This window comes from Pelodiscus sinensis, chromosome 1, assembly GCF_049634645.1.
Source record: "Pelodiscus sinensis isolate JC-2024 chromosome 1, ASM4963464v1, whole genome shotgun sequence".
NCBI lineage: Eukaryota > Metazoa > Chordata > Testudines > Trionychidae > Pelodiscus > Pelodiscus sinensis.
In genome coordinates, this window is record NC_134711.1 from 323,679,525 (window position 1) to 323,703,927 (window position 24,403).

The 24,403-nt window shown below is 45.5% G+C and overlaps 1 protein-coding gene across 7 annotated transcripts in view; it reads left to right on the forward strand.

The window, feature by feature from the left end:
* LOC102463166 (disintegrin and metalloproteinase domain-containing protein 21-like) overlaps window positions 1-24,403 on the forward strand; it is a 135,521-nt gene that overhangs the window by 97,486 nt on the left and 13,632 nt on the right. For 4 of the 7 annotated variants that reach the window (XM_075919610.1, XM_025186928.2, XM_025186925.2 and 1 more), the window contains 4 exons: window positions 11,033-11,110; window positions 13,916-14,027; window positions 15,959-16,073; window positions 20,855-20,894. In XM_075919610.1, the coding sequence (XP_075775725.1) occupies window positions 11,033-11,110; window positions 13,916-14,027; window positions 15,959-16,073; window positions 20,855-20,894 (345 nt within the window). Of the gene's footprint in view, window positions 1-9,698; window positions 9,850-11,032; window positions 11,111-13,915; window positions 14,028-15,958; window positions 16,074-20,854; window positions 20,895-24,403 lie in introns of those variants that run through there. The other 3 variants (XM_075919609.1, XR_003090199.2, XR_012900817.1) reach the window with 3 other exon arrangements.

Here is a 24,403-nt window from a genome sequence, read left to right on the forward strand (position 1 = left end):
GGGGAGTGTTGGGCTCAGGTGGAAGGTTGGGGTGCTGAGCAAGCCAGGGCTTGTGGATATGAGGGTGCAGGAGTTTGGGCTGGATATGTGAGGGACTCAGGGCAATAAGGTTGTGAGTATGATGGGCTCAGGACACAGATTTGTGATGTGTGGATGGTGGAGGAATGTTGTGGCAGAAGACTGAGGATGTGGGGATGCAGGAGTGTGGGGATGTAAGAGGCTCAGGACGGGGGTTCCAGTGTATGATAGGCTCAGATTTGGGGTCAGGTGGTGCAGGAGTGTTATGATGTTGCAGTGAAATGGGGGTTTGGTCCCAATTGGGGGCTTGTTGGCCTGGCTTCATTTTTAAATAAAATATTATGTCAAACTCAAAGGGTATGTCTACACTACCCTCCTATTTCGAAATAGGAGGGTAATGTAGGTATACCGCAATTGCAAATGAAGCCCGGGATTTGAATTTCCCGGGCTTCATTTGCATAAGCCGGGCGCCACCATTTTTAAATCCCGGCTTTTTCGAACCCCGTGCCGCGCGGCTACACGTGGCACGAACTAGGTAGTTCGAACTAGGCTTCCTTTACTCCTCGTGGAATTTTTGGACCAGGGGAGGTCATTTCAGGGCTCCTGGTCCCCCCCCCCCCCCTTCCCCACTAGGCTTCTTTGCACCACTATCCCCTGCAACCGAACTAAGCTGCCCACCCCTGCTGGTTCTCTGCACTTCCCCCAAAACCATCCCTCACAATCCAAGGGAGTGCAGCACCAGTTCCCTGCAGCCTCTCACAACCCAGATAAGCTGCCTGTCTGTTCTGTATGCCCTCCCCCATCCACCTCAGCCCAGCTGAGCCCTGCACTGGTTCACTGCATGCCTCCCCCACAGCACAGCTGATCCCCGTTTCCCTGCACCTCCAAGCCCCACAAAACTGCTGAGCCAAGAGCCGATTCCCTGTCTCTCCCTCCACTTGAGTCTAGCCCCGGTTCCCGGCACCTCCCTCCTCCTGCAGTCAAACTGAGCTCTGAGCTCCACACACACACACCCCACCCCACCGCCCAGCCCAGCCCAGCCCAGCCCCTCAGACCTACCCACTCTGCAACCCAGATGAACTCAATTTCCCTGCACCTTCCCCCAAACCATGTAGACATGCTGAGCTAGTGCTGATTCCCTGCCCCTGCCTTCCTCCCTCCCCTTGGCTGTGTCTACACTGCCACGATCTTGCACCAAAGTGGCTGCTCTTGCGCAAAAATTTGCTGCCTGTCTACACTGGCCGTGTGTTCTTGCGCAAGTACACTAACGTTCTCAGGTATGAAATCAGGGCTTCTTCCACAAGAACTACGATGCTCCCACTCAGGAATAAGCCCTTTTGAGCAACTATTCTTGCGCAAGAGGCCAGTGTAGATAGGCAACATGAATTTCTTGAGCAAGAAAGCCCTATGGCTAAAATGGCCATCGGCACTTTCTTGGACAAGAGAGTGTCCACACTGCCATAGATGCTCTTGTGCAAAAGCACAGCTCGCACATGGAAGAGTGGATGTGTTCTTGCACAAGAACACTTGCGCAAGATGTTCTTGCACAAGAAACAACCAGTGTAGACATAGCCTAACAGTTTCCTCACATGAGCAAAATGAATTTTGTGTTGTGCACCAGTATTGAGTTCATGTGGCTTGTTTGGATGTGCCACCCAAGTTATTAATAAATATTTTTAAACCTCTACCTTTTCCCTCTGCTGCCATGTCAGCTCCCCTGGTGCCTGCTGCCCCCCCGACTCTTCACCCTCCTCTGCTGTCCTGACTCCAGCTCTTCTCACTGTCCTCAGCCCTCCTACAACCTGCCCTCCTCCACCAGCCCTTCTCTCCCCCCTGTGCCCACTTCTCCAGTAGCCCCACTCTGATCATGTGAGCTACCCCTCCTCATCCCCTTTTCTAACACCTCCCTCTACAAACCTGCCCTGCGTCTCTCCTCTGATGGTGGTCCCTCCACTGGGCAGGTGTCTGCCCAGAATCCCCTGGCACCTGCACCTTCTCTTATCCCTGCACCCTCCTGGTGCCTCCCTCTTCCCTCACTTCCCCTGCCCCCTTTGCTCCATTTTTCCCTGATGCCCACCCCTCACCACCCTCTGCTCCCATTCCCCTCATGCCCCTCTGCCCTCTCACATGACTTGCTCCAACCCAGCCTTCCTCATGCCCACGCCTTCTTTCAAGCCTTCTCCCAGCACCTCCCCTCACCCCTCTAGCCCCCAATGCCCTTACCCTCTCCCCTCCCAGCATCACCCTGTCCCCCACCCACTGACACCTCCGCTCCCCTCCTGCCCTTTTCCTCATTGTCTGTGCTTGGCCCCCTGGCAATTGTCTCTCTTCCACCCCTGTCCCTTTGGTGCAGTGGTCCCCAACCACTGGAGGTTGCCGGGCACCAGGGGGTATGGCCGTTCGCCAGAGGGCGGGGACACTTGCATGCCCGGGCCCCCCCCCCAAGAGCCCGGGGCCGGTGCCCCCCCCAAGTGCCGTGAGCCCGGGGCCAGCGCCCCCCCCAAGTGCCGCGTACCTGGGGCCGGTGCCCCCCCCAAGTGCCGCATGCCCGAGGCCGGAACCCCCCCCAGAGCACGGGCGGCCAATCTGCAGTGCTCCCGGGGCTGGCGCTCACCTTCAGGGAAGGTCGCGCACGGCAGGGACAGGTCCGGGGGAGAGATGCTCTGGGGCCGGGCTGGGAGGACGCGCGCGCTCCATGCTGGCTAGCCGGCTCTCTCTCTCTTTTTCAGAGGGGGCGGGGGAGCGCCAGCTCCTTGCTGAACCCCTCGTTGTGCTCCATGGAACCCCAGGGTTCCGCGGAGCACCAATTGGGAAACACTGTGTTACAAGCACAGCTAGAAAAAAACAGGGAAATTAGGCTCAGGCTCCTTGTGATGTAACACATCCTTTTGCGCTGTCTTGGATTCAGGCCAAGATACCTGCCTGATACATCACTCTCTCCTAGGCAGATATATTTCCCTAGTAACATCCATTCTTTATTGTCCCAGAGACTTTCATGGCAAAAGACATCAATGGGTACTGAAGAGCCCCATAAGAAGAGGAGTTCTCCTCAAAGAGAGCCTATTTCAAAAAAGCCCATTTCTTCAGAAATCAACCACATCAGCGATCTCATGTCTCAGACTAGGTACTGTGGAGGTTCTGGGCTCCTAAGGTACTGGGAACCCTTCTAAGACTCCAACCACTTCAAAGAACCATGGTGCTTCGCATACCTAGGTAGCACCTAAGCATAACTACACCAGCAGAGACTTTAAAGATTCTGCTTACAGGAAGGCTGTATTGACACACTTTTCTGTGCTACTTTTGATAGCTAGACAAGTGACCCAGACTGCTTTGGTACTGTTGTGGTATATATTGTGCTAATATGGTACCTCCAAAGCAGTTAAGTACTTCTGTAGTGACAACTCCCACCAGGCCGGACCTGTCAAACCAAGCTCCATACTCATGAAATCTCATTCATTCTCTGTGCAAACCATTTGGTACTGTAGACCTTTAGATATTCAAGACTTGTTTTCTTTCAGACAAGCCTAAGTCTCTCTTTCAATGGGTGCCAAGTGCTTATTGCCACTGAGATGAACAGGATCACTGGGAATGGTCCTTTCCATGGTTCCTTCTATTTCTCCAGGACTTTCTGAGCTCAAGATGAAGTTGGCTTTCCCTCTTTTCAGATTCCCATATAGCTGTGAAAAGTTCCCCTACTTGTCAACATGGGAATAACCTCCCTGATACCTTGTGGAAAGAGAGGGGTCTAGTGACAAGACAACCATGCCCCTTCTTGAGCAGCATTGGCTGCCATCTCTTGTACTTTATGGCCTTCCTCTGTGACCACACTGGAATCATTGAGCTTCCTATATTCATTAGAGGGAGGTCCATGTGTTGAAGCCTAAGTATTAGATTCAGGACTTCAGGACACAGATCCCTCCCAGTTACAGCCTTGAGCCCCTTAGGAGAAACTTAGTTCCTCACTTCTTGAGAAACGTGTTCCTCATTCTTTGGAGGGAGGGCCTTTTCTATGGATAGCCTACAATACTGTTTGTCTTGAACGTGTTGAACAAGATCAAGTATCACCATGTCAGGGCTGTTTTAGTTGATCCACTGTGTCTAAGACAAGTCTGGAACCCTTGATTATTTCATCTTGCCTCTTTGCTGGTGTTGATTCATCTATGGGTTCTTCATGTCTTGTTTTAGCACTCTAGTCAGACTTTTCATCCCAGTCTGAGAATTCTTCCTCTCAGAACTTGGTCATTTAATGGTTCTCAGGGATAGACGTTTCCCGTTCTACAGAAGTAAAACAGGTACTATTAACCAGTGTGAAGATGTCCATACAAAACATTTATCTTCAGAATTCACCACTGGTTTACCTACTGACAGTTTTCACTTGTTCACAATTTCATATATGCTGTTGTTGATTACCCTTTGGAATTGAAAAAGTCAGGACTCTCTGTGGGTTGTGTCAAAGATCACTCAGTAGGAATAGCTGCCTTTCATTCCTCTCTTGAAGGATGCTCAGTTTTTGCTCACCCCCCAACAGCAAGATTCATTAAGGAGTTGATACACCTTTTCCCACTCTTTCATGTGATTAAAACTTTTTTCTTCTTCTTCAAGGAGTGTTCCTGTGGGCACTCCAGTGCAGGTGTCTTGATGCCCCAGTACTTGAAACCGGAACTTTTCAGCAGCAGTACTCTCCCTCTCCCCCAGGTGGTAGAGCACACACCATAGGTGCCATAGCAAGTGTACCGATGTACGTGCATCACTCCCCCGCCCTCAGTTCCTTCTCAACCACTCCCGGTTTGTTTGGAACACAGCAACACTCCGTGCATTATTCAAAATTAGTATAGTAATTTGATTAGGATAGCACTTAGATAGTTTGTCATGGTTACTCCTTGGATGGACATGCCCAATGCATTCGTTGCCCGGGTCAAGAAAACTCACCAAAGATCTGTCACCATTGTAAAAAGCTGTCGACCAAATCTCTCAAGGCCAGAGAGTCAAGCTCCTCACAATGGAGAAAATGGAGAGACCAGCCTCTGAACCAGCACCTCAGGCTTCCCCAGTGCACGCCTCACCAACAGCTGTTTCAGACCAAGGCGCCTTGGTCCCCAGAGATGCCCCAGCCAAAAAGACAGCCAAAAGGAAGCACTCTTCACCCTCAATAGATAGGGCACTGAAGAGACTGTCTCCCCACAGTAAGCCAGCCTCATCAAAGAGGAAGGCTACAGGGGACGCACAGGCACCAGGAAAGTCCAATGTGGACAAGCCCCAAGGGGCGATATCCACTTAAGATACAAGCCATGTGGTATCAGTGGCCAAGCTGAGTAAAATCACTACTACGCCATCGGAACCAACACCCACAGCACTGACAAAGCCGGCTCCAAATAAGCCACCTGGAGCCAACAATAAGAGGTACCTGTAATCATCGGTACCTACACCATCCAAATCAGTACTGATGAAGGCCATAGACATTTCTCTGGTACCATCTACATCCATCTACAGGCGTGTGCACAGGGTGTGCCGGGTGTGCCTAGGCACACCCTAATGTCTCTGTGACAGGGCATCGGGCACAGCGGCAGACCCTTCAAAAATCCCAGACCCTTCAAAAATTACTATGGCAAATACCAGAGTCTATCCATCCGACCTCAAAAATATTGGATAGGAAGTACTCCGTACCCGTGAAGGGCGCCGAATTCTTATTTACCCATCGGACACCAAATTCACTGGTTGTCGATGTGGCCAACAACAGAAGTAGACAGATGCAATATAAATCCACTCCTTACAATAAGGAGTAGAAAAGACTCGATATTCTGGGCAGGAAATCTTACTTATCGGCCTCCCTCCAAATAAGAATAGCCGATTATGCAGGCACTGTTGGTGAAATACACACATCACTACTTAGACAATGTGAAAAAATGTATTGAACAGCTTTCTGATTAAAGTAAGGTCTCTTTCCAGTCCAACATTGAGGAGGGATTCCTTATAGCCAAGACGGCATTACAGGCATCTCTTGACACGGCAAACACTGTGACACAGTCCTTAGCCACCTTAGTAGTCATGTGTCAAGTAGCCTAGCTCCACCTCTCAATTTTTCCTAGGGAGGTACAGAATATGATTGAGGATCTCCTCTAGGAGGTTCAAAAACTTTTTTCTACAACAAGTGCCTCCATTCACTCCCTCAAGGATTCTCGAGTAACCTTGAGGACCCTGGGCATGTATGTTCCCCAACACAAAAAGAGGCTGAACAAGGAATTCACACCACAGGGTAGACTATCCTCATCCTTTATACTCCAGAGAAGCTATGACCTCAGAAAGAAGGCAAAGGCAACAAAAATGCAGACAAACTCAAGATCGGCCAGACACGTCTCAGTCGACCAATGGCTGACAAGCCTTTTGAAGATCTGGTTGAAGGTTCAATGTCTTTTCCCAATATAACTTACCAACATAACCTGCAGCCCTTTTATCAATTCTGGGCAAAAATTACCACAGACAAGTGGGCTTTAGACATCATACAAAAAAGCCTCCCCATCCCATTCACCAGATTTCCTGCTACCCAAATCCCTTCTTCATCCCTCTTTGGGGACCTGTCTCACGATTCCAGGAGGTAAACTGACTACTCCAACTGGGGGCAATAGAAATCATACCAGCTCATCATAGGGGAAAGGCTTTTACTTGCAATACTTCCTCAGGCCTATTCTGGACATGCATAGGCTAAAAAAGTATTTAAAAAAACAAAGATTCACCCACCATGGTAACATTAGCGAAGATAATTCTGTTGTTGGAACAGGGAAATTGGATGCCATCACTCAACCTCTAGGACGCATATTTTCATGTGGCAATCCAGCCATGGCATAAAAAATTTTTAAGATTCACACTGAAGGAGGAACACTACCACTACCAGGTCCTCCTGTTTGGCCTGTTGGCAGCACCAAAAGTATTCTCCAAAATACTAGCCATTGCAGTTGCCCATCTCAGAAAACAACATACCTAGACAACTGCCTCATCGTAGCACAATCGGAGCATGAGGCCATCCAGTCCACCTCAGAGACAGCACAGTTGTTCATATCCCTAGGTCTCCAAATAAATTCCTCAAAATCACACCTCACCACATCTCAACAATTAGTGTTCATAGGAGTCACAGTAGACTGTACAAATGCACAAGCATGTCTCCCTGTGTAGCTGTTCCAAACTCTATCTGTCCTAGCAAGAAATATCATTGACAGCTCAACAGTCTCAGCTGCACAATGCCTTCAGCTACTTGGACATATGTCAACAACCACATATGTGGTTCCCCATGCCAGACTCCACGAGGTGCCTACATGCCAGACTCCATATGTGTTTTCAGCCACACAAGGATCACATACAGAAAATCCTCAGCCCTATAGGAAGGGTCAAAGTATTGTTCTTATGGTGGCTCCAGCAGCACAACCTATGTTCAAGTGTCCCCTTTCAACAGGACCCCCCAGCTGCAACCATAACCACGGACGCCTCAGTAGAGAGATGGGGCACAAACATCAATCATTATAACACTCAGAGACAGTGGTCAACATTAGAAACAACCCTGTACATCAACATCTTAGAACTTCACACTGTGAGAAAAGCATGCAAACACTTTCTACCATTGATTCAAGGCAAATGTGGGAATAGTCACAGACAACACAACATGCATGTTTTACATAAACAACCAAGGAGGAGCCAGATCTTATCTCCTCTGTAGGGAGGCCACAATACTGTGGTAGTGGTGCATCCAACATCACATCACCCTGTCGGTAGTATATCTTCCGGACAACCAAAATATCACTGCAGATCATTTAAGCCACATATTTCACCAAAAATACGAGTGGGAGATACATTCCAAAGCCCATCTTCTTCAAGTGGGGGGTTTCCAGAAACAGACTTATTCACAACATCACATAGTGCCAAATGCTCCAAGTTTTGCTCCTGAGTGGGAATAGGCAAGGGCTTCTTAGGACATGGCATGGTGATCAGCTGGCCTCGAACTCTCCTATACGTGTTTCCCCCAATTCCACTCCTGGGCACAGTCATTCAGAAAATAAAATAACAGAGCCAGAGTAATTCTCATAGCTCTGGCCTGGCCCCAGGCAACCATGATTCCCTAACCTGTCCCAGTTGGCAGCAGCCCCACCCTTCCCTCTGCCGTTCTGGACAAACATACTATCCCAGGACCAGGGCCAAGTCTCTCATCCAGACATTCACAGGCTTCATCTGCATGCATGGCTTCTACAAGGCTGAACAAGCCACAGGCTGCCTGGAGAGAGAAGGTACATAATATAATTATGAACTGTCGCAAACAAACGACATGGAAGACATACTCCCAAACATGGAGGCGTTTCTCTGAGTGGGCAAATCAAAGATCCCTACACCTGCTCTCAGTAGACCTGATGGAAATATTAGACTACCTCCTCGCTTTAAAGAAACAGAACCTTTCTAATTCTTCCATAAAGATACATTTAGTGGCAATATTGAACAAGCCCAAAAGGGTTGAAGGGCACACCATATTTTCGCATCCTTTAACCAAAAAGTTCCTGAAAGGCCTGAGCAACATCATTCCACAGCTAAAGCTATCAATGCCACCTTGGGATCTCAACCTTGTTCTTTATTCCTTGACCTGACCACCCTTTGAACACATGGCATCATGTTCCCTCACTCACTAGTCTATGAAAGTGGCTTTCCTTATAGTAATAATGACATCAAGGAGAGTAGAGGAACTAGCCGCACTCATGGCACATCTACTGTTCACGGTCTTCTGCAAGGATAGAATTGTCCTAAAACTACATCCCAAGTTTCTCCCAAAAGTAGTTTCCCAATTTCAACTAAATGAACCTATATGCTTACCCGCTTTCCATCCAAAGCTGCATCTGGATACCAACACAGCACAGCTCCACTCCCTCGATGTTCGACTGGCACTTGCCTTTTACCTAGATAGAACCAGATCTTTTAGACAATCTCAGAGACTTTTTATTTCTACAGCAGAGCCTTTCAAGGGTCAATCCATATCGAAACAGAGATTTTCAAAATGGATAGATATCTTCTGCATATCTTTCCATATTAACCAGATTATTCATCTTCCAGTCTCCTTTCTAGAACTGTACCAGAACAGGGAGAAAATTGCCATGCTTTGGATGTCAGAAAGGCATTTAGCCATCTCTCTAGATAAAACAGCTTTTTTGAAAGTCCTCCCAGACTTTGTATTTCATTTACGGACAGATTCAGGGAATCCACAATATCCATTCAAAGACTCTCAATGTGGATGTCGTCTAAGATACTAGCCCATTCTATTATATCCCAGTCTGATTCTAGAGTACTATTGAAAAGATGTTCAAGTGTCTGAAATTTGTAGAGCAGCAGCCAATGCTATATCTTGGTTTATGCAGCCTTGTCACATGCTGCAGTTGGCAATGAAGTTGTATCTTCAGTGTTGAACTCAAATCCAAGGCTTTTTTCGGGGATACTGCTTGGGAATCATGTAAATTCAAGCATTCTCAGGGAAACTGCTGAAAGAAGAGGCTACTTTACCTTGTGCAGTAATTGTAGTTCTTTGAGATTTGTTTCCTTCTGGGTGTTCCATTATGCTCTTTCCTTCCGCTATGCTTCAGAGTTTCATCTTGTAAGATTTCATGGTAGAGAAGGAACTAAGGGCAGTTCACCAGCAAAGTTCTATATATCCTCAGTACAGAGCACGAGGAAGTCTGGAGCCCATGAGTGAACTGAATGAGTACTGATACTGAAAATCTCCAATCAAAGGCACATGGGGTACACGCACAACTGAAATGGAGTGCACATGGTGGTGCAACTCTAGAAGAACTGTGATTAATGCACAAGGTGAGTGACCCCTTGTTTATAGCTTCTTTAGCTTTTGAACTTGTAACTTTTCTCCCCAACATCATCAAAGCAATGCTGTATTTTGATGTCAGATCCACCCTTTTTCCGCTCTTCTCAGGCCATGTCGTCACTTAACGGAAGATTGATACTGCCACAATCAATCTTCTGGAGTTTGATTTAATGAGTCTAGTTAGGACTCGCTAAATCAAACTCAGAGGGCCCCCCCCCCTCCCCATCGGCGTCTGGTACTCCTGCTTCTGTGAGGAATAAGGGAAGCCAATGGGAGTGTTTGTTCACGTTGTCTTCCTACTGTGGTGACAGTGGGGAAACTCAAAACAAAGTACGTCAAGTTGCATCTCTTGATTCAACATTCCTCATTCTTGATTAGTGTAGGCCCAGCCTCAATTTACCACCATTATCCTAGGAATTTCAGGCTGATGCCCCTTCTGACCCAGTAGTTATTAGCCTCCTTGCTCTTACCTCCCCCATATGATCTTCAACTATGGATTGATTTATAAAGCACAAATTTTAATCCTAAATATCCATTTGATATTCATGAATTCTCTTCTGTGAAGCTGCTCATTGGGAATCTCCTCAGCAAGAATTTATCTTAATCATGCAAAAGGCATAGGATATAACATAATAGACTAGTTGTTTAATGAGTAATGCAGGAAATGATTAAACCTGACCACATGATGGGGTAACAGGTGAAATAAGAAGTTTAAATCCAGTGTAATGAATAAAGGGGAACCAGTAGAGGAATACAAAGGAAGGGGAAGAAAGTGAGCTAGGATGGTAATTTTGAATGGATGGAGAGCTATAATTTTGAATGGATGTGGAGATGATTAAAAAAAAGGATCTTGCAGTAGTCAAGATGCTATGGATAACTTTTTAGCTGTTACCACACATAGCTGCTCCTTAAAACTTAATTCCTAATAAACCAGCATTACTTTCTTGAATGGCAGCGGATTCCTGTTTCAAGAAAGCAATAATCCAAGGCTTAATGCTAAAGTAGTTAAAGGAGAAATGCTATTTGCCAGAAACTAACTCTTCGACTAGATTATCCAAATAGATTCACCCTCTCTACTTCTTCAAAGTCTCTGTTATGGATTCTGAAGAAGCAGAAAGAACTCTGCTCTGTAAATGAACATATCTAATGCATACTTTTTGTGAATTTTTACAGATATGTATAAACAAAACATGTGTCGATTTAAATATTCTGAATTATGATTGTAATTACACAAAATGCAGTAACAGAGGGGTAAGTAGTAAAGATTTTAATATCCTCAGAATCTGAAAGTATAATATATAGAACACTGAGCTTAGTCTCTTAAAATTGATGCTTCACGTTTGACTAATTATATTATTTTAGTTGGACAAGATCGTGAAAAGTAGTAATTAAAGTATTTTGAGAAGGGAACCTTATCAACTCCTGTGCTATTATGTTGCACTTTTGCCCAGATTCCCCAGCTCACTGGAACAAGAAACTCAAGTTTCTGTGTTTCCTGCATTCCTCAGCCAGAGTGAGGAATTCAGCAAACTGTGTACTTTCCCCTTGCTCCCTGATGAAGCAGAACAGCCAACTATGTTCCTGTATAATTTGGGGGAGGAGGAGCTTCACTCCCCATCCTCCCTGAAGGGTGCCTAAAGGGTCTGGGAGTGGGCGCTCAGAGCTGGGGCAGTCCCAAATGGGGGGAGGGTGTGCCCCCCAGCTAGCCCCTACCACCTTCCTCGTGGTCCTGTCCCTTTTCTGTATGGTATTATGAGAAGCAATCCCATTCTAGGCACATCCCATTTTCCTGGCACAACCAAACCGTGACCTTGCTTTAAGTTTTTATAAGAGAAAGCTGTATACAGATTTGGTGATCCTAGCTATGACTGTTTAGGAGGTGTTCTTGAACAGACACACAGAAAAACTCCCTCAAATACATAGTAGATAGCTTTCCCTTTCTCCGCCCTTGCCCCCTGCTGCCCTCATGGGGTTATAGCTGTTTCGGTCCCCATCTCTGGACCCTTGATGCTCCCCTGTGGTCATTATACAATATAACTATCCCTGATTTCCGTCTCGTATCCCCTGCTGCCCACATGCGGTCATTATAGGTATGTCTACACTACATGGCTCTGTCGACGAAGCCATGTAGTTGAGGGTTGTAGACATAGCAAAATGAAACGGTTATTTAAATAATCGCCGCTTCATTTACATCAAAATGGCTGCCATGCTGTGCCGATCAGCTGTTTATCAGCACAGTGGCGGTAGTCTGGATGCTCGGCGGACAACATCAAAAGCCTTTGTTGACCGCCCCGGTAAACCTCATCCCACAAGGCATAATGGGGCGGTCGACAAAGGCTTTTGATGTAGACCACTGAGCATCCAGACTACCGTGTTGTGCTGACAAACAGCTGATCGGCACAGCGCGGCAGCCATTTTAATGTAAATGAAGTGGCGATTATTTAAATCGCCGCTTCATTTTGCTATGTCTACAACCCTCATCTACATGGCTCCGTCAACGGAGCCATGTAGTGTAGACATACCCTATATAATAGAATCCTCCCTTTCTATTTTTTGAGACATAATCCCATTCCAAGCATATTCCATTTTCTCGGTGCAACCAAACCCATACCTCGGTTCAAATTATAAGAGGAAGCAGTATAGAGAATTTAGTGGCAGTAGCTCTTACATTTGAGAAGTTCTTGAACAAACAGGCAGACAGACAAACTCTCTCAAATATATAGTAGATCAGTGGTGCACAACCTTTTTTAATTCGCACACACACACCCCAGAGGCCGCCGAATTTGGTTGAGCAAAAAAAAAAAAAAAACCAGCTCCTTTAATTGTCAGGCTGCTCTCTGCTCTCCTGCCACTCTCATATCCCCGCCATGTGTGCACCGAGCCAGGAAGCCGGAAAACAAAGCTCGCAGAATCCAAGCACTGCGACCCCCCAGGAAGGCAGTCGCAACCCCCAAGTTGGTCATGACCATGGATTGTGCACCACTTTGCTAGATAATGAGCAAGTGATATCATTACTGGATATCAGACCTTAGCTATAGCATGATGAGGCAGTTTATGGCTGAACCCTGGAGTGGCTGAGACAAGCTACTGGATTAAGTAGTTCTTTATAATAAATTAAAGATGTATATACAATCAATTATTTACAACTCTCTAATCAGACAAAATCAAACCCTCTTACCCTGCTTTTTGCTCCTCCTCCCCAGCTCATCCCTTCTCTGAGGCCCTGCTCCCAATCAGTCAGTCCCCTCTTCTTCTGTCACTCACCCTTCCCAATTCTCCCTTACTTTCCCTGGGCTGGGCCCTCGCGTACTAAATACCATATTCCACCAGTGGGGATTCCCAGCTCTTCACAACTGCCTACAACACTAAATGTCAATATACTGCTCTCCTGGAGGTCTGGGGGCTTTACACATGATTTCAATAAGGGGTTCAAAATATTAAAACGTCTTTTATAAGAAATTAATGATTCTACTCATTGGATTTTCTCATCTGTAGGGAAGTTTGCTCTATCATTTACTCTACTTGCAAAGCCTAAGTGATCCTAAGTAGAACGAATGTTTAGTGATTCTGTTAAATTTTGTCTTTCAGCTCCCAAGTACAACCCTACAAAAGTTAAATTAAGGAGAACTGATTTAAGTGGTTAGAGAAGTTGGTTCCATTTCTAGATCTTTTGATCAGCTACAAGCTACAGTCATTCTTTAATATGACTCTCTCTTTCTGAAATATCTTTTAGGGGGTCTGCCATGAGGGCAGCTATTTCCCCTACTCTTTTGGATGAGGTGATTGCAATAAAACTAAGATTGCATATTAATAAACAAAAGTCAATACATTTAATTCCTCCTGCCAAACATGGAGACTTTGAATAACTGGTTTCCTTGATGCTCATATCATGAGACGTGGAGAAACCTAAAGTAACAGCTAAGAAACTATCATTCAGTCTTTTATTTAATACGTGATGTAGTACAGGACAGTTAGAATGAACCAATAACTCAGGAAGGCTGTATTTTCATCAAGTTACTCATTTGGTCCATGTTATATATCCTTATTCTATTGCAGATCTGCAACAGTAAGAAAAACTGCCATTGTGATTTTGGTTGGGCCCCTCCAGACTGTACGTTAAAAGGATATGGAGGAAGTATTGACAGTGGGCCCCCTCCAACTACCATCTGTAAGTGCTTGTTTTTTAACCTAAAGCTTGGAACCTGTATTCTAACATGGCCCTTGCAGCTATCACCCATGCCTTTGTCATATCCAGGGTATACTACAGCTTAGAGCTATCCTTGAAAGGAGCCAGAACTCATTACTTAGATAACACCCAAAAGGCATGATTATGAAATCCTTACTCAAACCAAATGTAGCCTGATCTGTAGATTGTGTATCAATGATATTGATTGCTTAAGAATTCTCAGTTATCACTTTGAGATTTGACAGGTTCTTGTCCTAAGTTCAGGCCCAACATTATTATAATTACTGTGTTTTAGGGATGCCTGTTGTACACAGCTGCAACACTCATAGGGTATGTCTATACTACATCCCTTTTTCAAAAAAGGTATGTAAATTAGACGTATCGAAATTGTTAATGAAGTGGGGATTTAAATATCCCATGCTTTATTAGCATAAAAATGGCTGCCGCTTTTTTTTTGGCACAAAGCTTTGTCAGAGAAAAGCAGCAGTCTAGAGGCTGATCTTTTGAGAAACAAAGCCTTTTTCGAAAGATCTTGTAAACCTAATATCACGAGGGATAAGGGCTTTATTTCTCGAAAGATCAGCCTCTAGACTGCCACTTTTCTCCGACAAAGCCCCTTGCCAAAAAAAAAGTGGTGGCCATTTTTATGCTAATGAAGCACGGGATATTTAAATCCCCACATCATTAGCAATTTTGATACATCTAAATTACATTCCTTTTCCAAAAAAAGATGTAGTCTAGATGTACCCATACTGTGGGAACACTTCTACAATAGTTTATGAATACATTTAGCAAAGTCACAAATGCTCAAACCCTGTGAAGTGAACACCGAGAATACAGAACGTACATCTGAACATCCATATACGCTCACAATTATCTTCCTCACCACTATCACCTTCTTCTTCACTTCCAGTGGCCATCATCTTCTAGGGGCCATACTCTCTCTCCTTCCACACATAGGCTTGAATACAACTTTTATAATGTGTTATGCTGATGCCATTAAGGTTAATGCATATTCAGCAAGGGTGTCTTTCCTCTTCCTTATTTGTATTTCTTCACCCTACTAACGTTAAGGTGTCCTTCTCCCAACTTATCTTATATATATAAAGTATGTTGCCATGGAACTCTTGTGGTCTGATATCTGGATGTTTTATGCATAAGCCACTGCTAGCTTAATGTTCCCATGGTTGGCTGATGCTATTATGAACAAAATTCCCCCTTATACACCCTATTGCCAGTTCTCAAAAACTTATAGGTGATCATTAGACCACTGATCTGTACCAAAGTTCATAGGTCTCAAATCTTATACTAGCTCCTACAGCAAATAGGTTACAGGTCTATAGGTAGGTACCTTACATTACTAACAAAATAAATGCTAATGCTAGTCCCTTGGGCTACACAAGTAGCATCTTACCTCATAAATGGATCAGTGGGATCTTGTGAAATTGAGGTGCTAATAATCATGAATAAGTTTATCAGAATCTGTCCCTAAATAAGATACCAGACACAAAAAAGGTAGTGGAAAGAACATGATGTACTTTTTTATCCAGTTATGTGGCTCCTATTAAGTTCCTACCAAACACTTTGATTTTTTTCTTTATGTAGAGTTTCTCCATCTTACCATATTCATATGCCCTCCACACCACCCACCCAATTACTGCCAGTACATGGCATGCATATTTAGGGAAAATGCACAGCAGAAACAGGCAGTAATGCTGACATCTCATGTGCAGACAAAACAAGTTTAGAGGCCCTCTTTGGTGGTATTGCTAAACAGTTGTACATATGAGATGTGTGTTTCATGCATGTGCTCTTCATACAGGGACAATTTCTATGGAAAAGTTGGTTACAGTTGTATGAGCAAGTCTCAAGTGCAAACAAAGGGTAATGTTCTGTGTCTGTTTCTTTCCAAGTGTCTACTAGTGATGTTGTCATCATGGGAATAGCAGTTGGAACCGCATTTCTTCTTCTTCTAGTTATCAGCTTTGCCCTGTATAAAAGAACTCGGATAACTCAGGTTGTTGGCAGGTAAGTAAAATTCCATGCATGTTTACACTACAGGCAGTCCCCGAGTTACGCAGATCCGACTTATGTCGGATCCGCACTTATGAACGGGACCCTCTCCCTGGTCTCCAGCAGACCAGGGAGAGGAAGCAAAGTGGCGGAACACGCGGGCAGCGGGCAGCCCAGACGCTTCTGGGCTGTCCGCTGCCCGCCTGCTCCGGGGCTTTGCTCTGCTTTGCTCCCCGTCCCCCTGGTCTGCAGACCAGGAGGACGGGGAGCAAAGCGGCGGAACACGTGGGCAGCGGGCAGCCCAGACGTGTCTGGGCTGTCCGCCGCTCGCGTGCTCCGCGGCTGTGCTCTGCTTTGCTCCCCATCCCCCTGCCAAGGGACGGGGAGCAAAGCGGTGGAACACGCGGGCAGCGGGCAGCCCAGACGCGTCTGGGCTGCCCGCCGCCCGCGTGTTCCGCCACTTTGCTCTGCTTTGCTCCCGGTCCCCCTGGCAGGGGGACGGGGAGCAAAGCAGAGCACAGCCGCAGAGCACGCGGGTGGCGGAATCTGGACGCCAGTTCCGACTTACATACAGATTCAACTTAAGAACAAACCTATAGTCCCTATCTTGTACGTAACCCGGGGACTGCCTGTATATGAAAAGATTATGACACTTGCACTTATTTCTCATTCCACTTTGCTCAGTATTACGCTTGGCTGTAAGCCTGCCATGCATCACAGGTCACCTGCAAAAACACCTCTGTTACATTTCCCAGCTGGTGCATTAATAGCCTAGAACATTGTGACAGATCTGACTGGGTACCCCATTGCTGGATTTGGGCTCATCAAATTGCTGTGAAGAAATCTAAATTAGAGTCAGTTGGAAATTTTCTGCCAAAACTGAGTGTAGTCAGAAAATGACAATTAGGCAGAATTAAATGTTTAATCAAATCTAGTAGAGATTCAACTAAATATTCATCAGATAGCATCTTCCCCCAGTATCAGGGGATGGGGAAGGACAGCACTGGTGGATTTCACCTAACCACCATTCCCTTAGCTCCAAGGGGACAGATAACCCCTGGGAGGCCACAAGGGTACACCAGGTGGTGCACCAGCCCTGCTAATCAACTCTCCCCCTCCCTCCATCCTCTTCCCACCTGTTCCATAAGCTCATTCGCCTGACTCCCAGTATGTCCTGTACACTGGGAACAACAGCTGTACTGCAACATGAAGGAGAACTAGGAGGGGAGAGGAGAAGTAGGGTGGCATGCATCTGAGGGAGGAAAAAGGCAGGGAAGAGGAAGGACAGTAGTGGAACCTTGTGGGAAGGGGGTGGAGTGAGGGCGGTGATCGGGGCTGAGCTTGGAGATCCACAGAAAATTGTAAATCAAAATGGGGGTCTTTGGGTTGCTAAAGTTTGAGAACCACTGCTCTAGGGGACAGACAGAGTGCCAGGACAACACCTTACTTGTTCTGGAACTTAAGCAGATTGGTGGGGAAACAGAGGGTGTGTCTAGACTACATGCCTCCTTCGACGGAGGCATGTAGATTAGCCAGATCGGAAGAGGGAAATGAAGCCGCGATTAAAATAATCGCGGCTTCATTTAAATTTAAATGGCTGCCCCGATCTGCCGATCAGCTGTTTGTCGGCAGATCGGGGCAGTCTGGACGCAACGCGCCGACAAAGAAGCCTTTCTTCATCGGCACAGGTAAACCTGGTTTCACGAGGCTTACCTGTGCCGATGAAGAAAGGCTTCTTTGTCGGCGCGTTGCGTCCAGACTGCCCCGATCTGCCGACAAACAGCTGATCGGCAGATCGGGGCAGCCATTTAAATTTAAATGAAGCCGCGATTATTTTAATCGCGGCTTCATTTCCCTCTTCCGATCTGGCTAATCTACATGCCTCCGTCGAAGGAGGCATGTAGTCTAGACACACCCAGAGTGACCAGACTCTCTGCCTTTCCAATTTCACAAGAAACTGGTAAGAGTCCACCTTAAGAGTTAGCTGGAAAGCTAAAAAGTTATGTAACCCTTCTGCCAGGTAGTGCCAGCAGTAGCCAGGGCTGGGTGCAATATCTAGGGGTCCCTTTTCATCCATCTCACACACAACAGGCTCAAGCCCCCCACCCAGTAGTCTGGGAAATTCACACACCCCTGGGCGCCTCTGAAAGGCAATGTTTCCCCACTTGCAAGCACAGAGTCTGAGAGTAGAAAAGAAACTTTTAAAGAAAGAGAGAGAGAAGTCACGTGGCATTAGTTTAGGAAAATACCATAACCAGAGTTCATAACCAACCCATGAGTAACCATCCCAGCTCAAATGAATTGAGCAATGTTCTTTGCCTCTCAGGCTCACTAGTCCAACAATGTGAGGGTCCCATTCACCTACCCAAACTTTTTCCGTACCCCACTTCAAATGCCCCACTTACAGCTCTGTCCAGTCAGTGAGGACCCAGACACGTCACCCTGAGGACTCCACTCATTGAGCCTGAGGCCATGCCACCTTTGTGCTGCTCCTGTGGTCCACTTGCTCCACCAGCTGCCCTGCTGGCCACCTGCCACTGCTCCTCCCAGCTGCCCGCCGGTCATTCTCACCAGCCACCCTGCTGGCCGCCTGCCACTGTTCCTACCGGCCGCCCACCCACCGTCGCTCTCACCGGCTGCTCTGCTGGCTGCAATGTGTCTGGCTCCAGGCCAAACCAGTGACTTCAGCTCTTAGTGATTTCAACTCTTTAGCCAGCACCTAGGCTGGCAAAAAGATTCCAGCTTTCACTCAAATAACAAAAAGACTCCTGATAGAGCCTACTTTAGGTCTATCCTTAGAACAGGGCGGGGGGGGGGGAACAGTGTGGAGAAAGAGACAGGTTGAACCAGTCTTACCGCTTGCACCTGGTAGGCATGAAGCAGGCTGGCTCAAGCCCTTTCCCCCCAACTAGTTCACTCATCTCTGGAAGGAGGAGGCTTGTTTATCTGAGACCCCTTACAATGATGGTGTCTCTCCTGCAAGCACTGGTGTCATATTTTCCATTTCCTACATTTAAGGGGTAGCATGGTTTGTGACCCCACAACAGCCAAATTAGTTACAATATAGCACATTCCATTCTAACAACGGATCCTCCGTCAGCCCTGGCTGAATTGGATTTACATAACTACACCCCAGATTCCTTTCCCATCCCCACATGAGCTGTATTTACATATCACTAGTTAATTATCTTGCAGGGCTTAACAATTGGAGTGAGCATACCCACCCCCCAGGGCTGATCTCTCCTTTTAGCTGGCTGATTGCAAGCAGTAGTTCAGCCCCTGTTTACAGTTACATTTTGTTTCTCCCAAAGTGGATTTTTTTTCTACAGAGTCCTTTCTGTAATTTTTTTGGGTTTTGACATTTTGTCCATTTTGGGGGTCAAATTTTCTGAAAATCATTAATGTTTTAACAGGAAGGGACCCACATACATGCTCCTGCTTTTTGCCTGGTTCTAATCCACTCACTGAATCCCAAGTGCCCTAGGTGGGATAGGACTGAGCTCAGGCACTTTTCCTGGTTTTGTATCTTTAGCCAGACTTATGGAACAGACCTCAAGTCTTACACACCAGTCATTTTTTTGAAGAACGGCTCTTGAACAAGAGGGGGGTTTTGCACAAAAAGGAACTGTCTACATTGCTCTTTTTTGTGCAACAGCCTCTTGCACAAAAACGGCTGCTCATTAATTATGCAAATGAAGCACGGCAATATTCCACGCCAAGCTTCATTCGCATAAGCTTTTCTGCAAGAAGGCTACAGTGTAGATGTAGCCTTGGTGTTTTCCAACTTTTTCTCCAGTGAAAAAAGAACGGAAGTATAAAAATGGGAGAGAAAATGGAAGAGAACCCACAAACATCAGAAAATGGAGAATTAATATTTTTTATTTTCAAAATTGAAATGATATTTTACATCAAGACAAATTTAAAATTTCCTGTAGGAATATTTTTCCATAAAAAATGAAATTTTCCTGACAAAAGTTCAGTGATAGAAAAACCTCATTTTTTCTACTAGAAAATTTTTTAGATGAAAATGTAACTGTTGTCAGTAGCAGTAGAAGTGTGAGCTGGCCCTCCTCCCCCATTTTGCTCATGGATATTAAAACTACAGTGCCCAAATGGGTCCATTTAAATGCTATTCTTAAGAAGAGATTTTTAAATTCAATTTAGAAAAGATTAGTATAGAGTGATGATTACACAGCTAACAGAAATCAAATGAAAAAGGGACAGGCTCAGAATACGATGGGATCTCCTTACCTCTTCTAATGTTCAGTTTCTTTCAATAAAGAAAAAAATATATTGTTCAATTTATTTCTAAAATTCACCTGATACATTCCATAGGCTAGCTTTGGTGTTCATCATAATGTATTTATTTTAGTTTAATAGGGATCTATGATGGTAGCGTGATACCTGAAGATTTAATAAGAAACTTGTATGTGATTGTAATAGTGTCTTACCTCATCTAGCATTCTCTCTGTCCTACCTCAATTTGGCATCAGTCCCTTTTCAGGGATAAAATGTTATAGGAAGTACTATGGAAAACCTGTAATGAGGAATTCCAGAGAGACTGAGGTTGACAGGAGCCAACATTTACATTGATGCCAGTTCCTGAAGTTGAAAGAACAACCCATTCCTCTAGAGTGGTTTAATCTGAAATGCAGAAACAGTACATAATTTATTAATATTCTGTCATGTAACATAGCTAATTTGGTAGATTTTAGAAACAGCTTCTCAAACCATGCCTAATTACAATTTCAGCTATTCACAAACTATTTCTAAATTGCTTGTGATTTATATTGTAGGCCCTCCAGGACACAAGGTGACACTGATTCGGCAGACAAAGTATGTGTTGTTCAGATAGCTCCTTTCAGTTATTCTTTAATGTGTGATGAGAATATGACCATTTTCTAGTCTGGACGATCATCAGAACTTCTCTTCCTTTTTCAATTTTTTAAATAATTTATACAGATCTGAAAACCCAGAGTATGACAGGAGTGCAAGTATTGCAACTAATACAGATAAGGTTCCCAAAGCCATTCCACCTTGATATTTTATTTTTAGTTCTTGTGGCTTTCCAGAGCTTTAACTTTTGATGATTGTTGAAGCCCCTGGTTTACTCTTATTTTGGTTGCCTAGTTTTTGTTTTGTTTTGTTTTGTTTTTTTAATGCTAAGAAAGAAATTGTTGAGCTAGTTTATAAGAAAGGAAATTTGGAAACACATCTTCCCAACAAAGAAATATTTTTCTGCAAGCTTTCTCTTAAAAGTTAAAACAAGGAAACATTTTGGAGTAGCAAGTTGATATTTGGCAGGAAAAAAAGACCTGTTTATACATCCCAGGATTGTATTAGCTGTTTTGGACAGTGTCTCACTAGGAAATCATGTTTAGCTAATCATCCTTGACCACCACGAAATCATCTTCAGAGTCACTGCTTCTCAGGATAGAGTCTCCCATTCTGTAAGTACCAAATAGCCCAGATCATTCTGTATCAGTGACCTGTACTCTTTATTATCTACTCTTTTCCCTAATATTTGTGTTCCATTTTATGATTCCCCATTTACAATTACTTTTTGAGACATAATAATTAGCCAGTTTTAATACATTTGATGTGTGCCATGTTAATTTTATTTCTTTTTTAGATTTTAAATCAGAATAGCCACAGTTCAAGGTGACTGCACACATATTTCCCATTCCTGGTCTAGAAATGGCACCCATTGTAAGCTCTTGGCTTTTCAACCATCATTTCCCTCGGGAAGAGTCCTACATCTCTCTTTCTCCTGACTGGGATTTTCTCAGGCTGCACAGTTCCCTGCCTACACTGTGAGTTCCCCAGCAAGCTAGGTCAAAGTTACCAAACAGCCCTTTCTAAGCAATCACATTTATTCTGAAGGTGAAAGCATTAAACATAGAGATTAAAATAGTACAAGAACTTGCATGCCTAAAAGTTTACCAGAGGTTACTCCCCTCCAACTCCATCCCAATGGACAAGTATCATTTATTCTCCAAACCTTCGCCCCCCCCCCCCCCCCCACCCCCCACTGGGGATAAAAGTGCTGTCCATTTGCTGGATCAGAAACATTCTGTGGGTCATCCAAAAGTGCTTTCTTTGCCTTTAGGTCTCTGGAGAATCCAGTTTGAACTAGTATAGGCAAGCATCACCCAAAGAGGTGGTACTTCTCTGGAAGTGTCACATTTTGAATGAATTTACATAATCACCAACTTTCCCTCATGCCCATTGTTCTTAATTCCTGAAGGAGCTGTAGTTATCTTTCCTATGAAAACTATTAAAAAAATGAGTAGTTCTGTGGCACCTTAGAGACTAACAAAAATATATTTCTTCTTTGAGCGGTGTCCCATGGGTTCTCCACTGTAGTTGTTGGGCTTGTCCCGGCACTGCAGATTGGAGATCTTTTCAGCCATAGTTTGCCGGACCGCACATGCACAATGTGCGTCTCGTGCCTTTTGTGCCATTTTTGTGTGCACGGTCTGGCTCCCGCCAGTTCCTCCTGACCGTCCTTGGCCACGGATGGAGTGAATGCACTCTCCTCGATTCCTGTCAGGAACTGAGAGAAAGAAAAAAAATCATTAGTTCTTAGTTCGATAGTTATTAGTTGTTACAGTCGTAGTTAGTTCGTCTAGTTTAGCATCGTTTAAAATTTTTTTTTTAATAATAGTAATATTCGTACTTTACTTAGCTCTCTGCTTCAGCAGAGAGCAGAAGACCCTCTGGCCGAGCTATGCCTGGCTCCCCTGGGTTTAAAAAGTGCGGTACATACCGCAAGCCTATGCCCGCTTCTGACGGGCACTCACTATGTATACAGTGCCTCGGTGAGGGACATATCCCACAAAAATGTCCTCCCTGTTCAAAACTTACTGCATGAGCCAGAAGAGACCGGGAGATGAGGCTAAAAATGCTACTATTCAATAAAGCATTACAGCCCTCCGATACTGATTCCTCCCGACCATTGGAGGTGACTGGGACCATGTCTAAGATTGCCCATACGAAGAGGAGGCCTTCTCCCTTGCATTCATTGCCCTCAACTCGCATCAGCACATGAGATAAACTGGGCATATCAGGCATGTCTATCATGCGCTGACCAGACAGACAAAAGCACACCTAAAGTACCTCGGCACCGAACCCAACACCATCCAAGGAATCGGCACCGAAAACTGCTGCCATGACTCACCCAGCACCAACTCCTATATCGCTGCCGTGACTCGATACTGGCACTGGCACTGATGATCACATTGGCACCGAGAGCATCTCCCCCAGCGCCCGTGACTCCGGCACCAGCAGCATGTTTGGCACCAGAGATACACCTGGCACCGGCAATACAACCGGCACCAGTGTGCCACCAAGTGTCGGCGCTGGACACAACACTGTCGGCACCAAGGCACCACTCATTGCCGATGTCTATATTGCATACAGCCATGCAACCACAACCAACATGACCTCTGATGCCGACAACATTGCCAGAACAGTCGCCGGCACCAGTGAAAGCGTGCCAAAAATCGCGCAAGATACAAACACCTTCACTCAGTTCGGAACATATTGAATTCTCTCCAGAGTCACCGTCTCCATCTCCAGCTCGATCTTGTCTGTCCAAGAGCTCAGTCAGACACCACACCATGAGGAGGAGCTACTATTCACCATTGTATGCTTTACCTCATTATTGTTGCCACCGAGATTTGCCACCTTCCTTGAGGCACTCCAGAGACAGGTTGCGATCACCCAGATCTCCTACAATTTCTACCTACTATAGGAGCCACAACTCTCATGGGGTAGCTACTCCCCCAGATGTTCTCCACCTCACGCACATCATTATGACAGACACAGGTGCCACTACTATTACCACAGACCTCGCTTGTACTCTCCACAATGCGACACTATAAGATTGCCCTCCTCTCATCAACTTCACATTTCAGGCAACGGGGCAAATTCTCCAGTTCAGCTAGGAACAAGACCTTCCACTCCATCTGGAATTGCCTCTCCCCCTCCACAACTGGAACTAGAAAAGGGTCAACTGTGGGAACATGAGGAGCCACAAGGGTACTCCTCTACAGATATTTCATCTTCGTCACCGGACGATGCCGTTTTTCCCGGTGACGTGTCTCCCACTGATGATATCCAACAGTTCCAAGATCTGTTCAAGAGAGTTGCTGAGAGCCAACGGGTGCAACTCACCAAGGTCCAACAAAAGCAACATCATTTGTTAAGGAATCTGCAACCATCCCAAAGATTGAAAGTCGCCCTTCCGCTCGACAATGCAATCTTAGAAATAGCAGACAATATATGGCAGACACCGGCCTCAACCCACTCTACAAATAAGAAAGCAGACAAGAAATACTTTG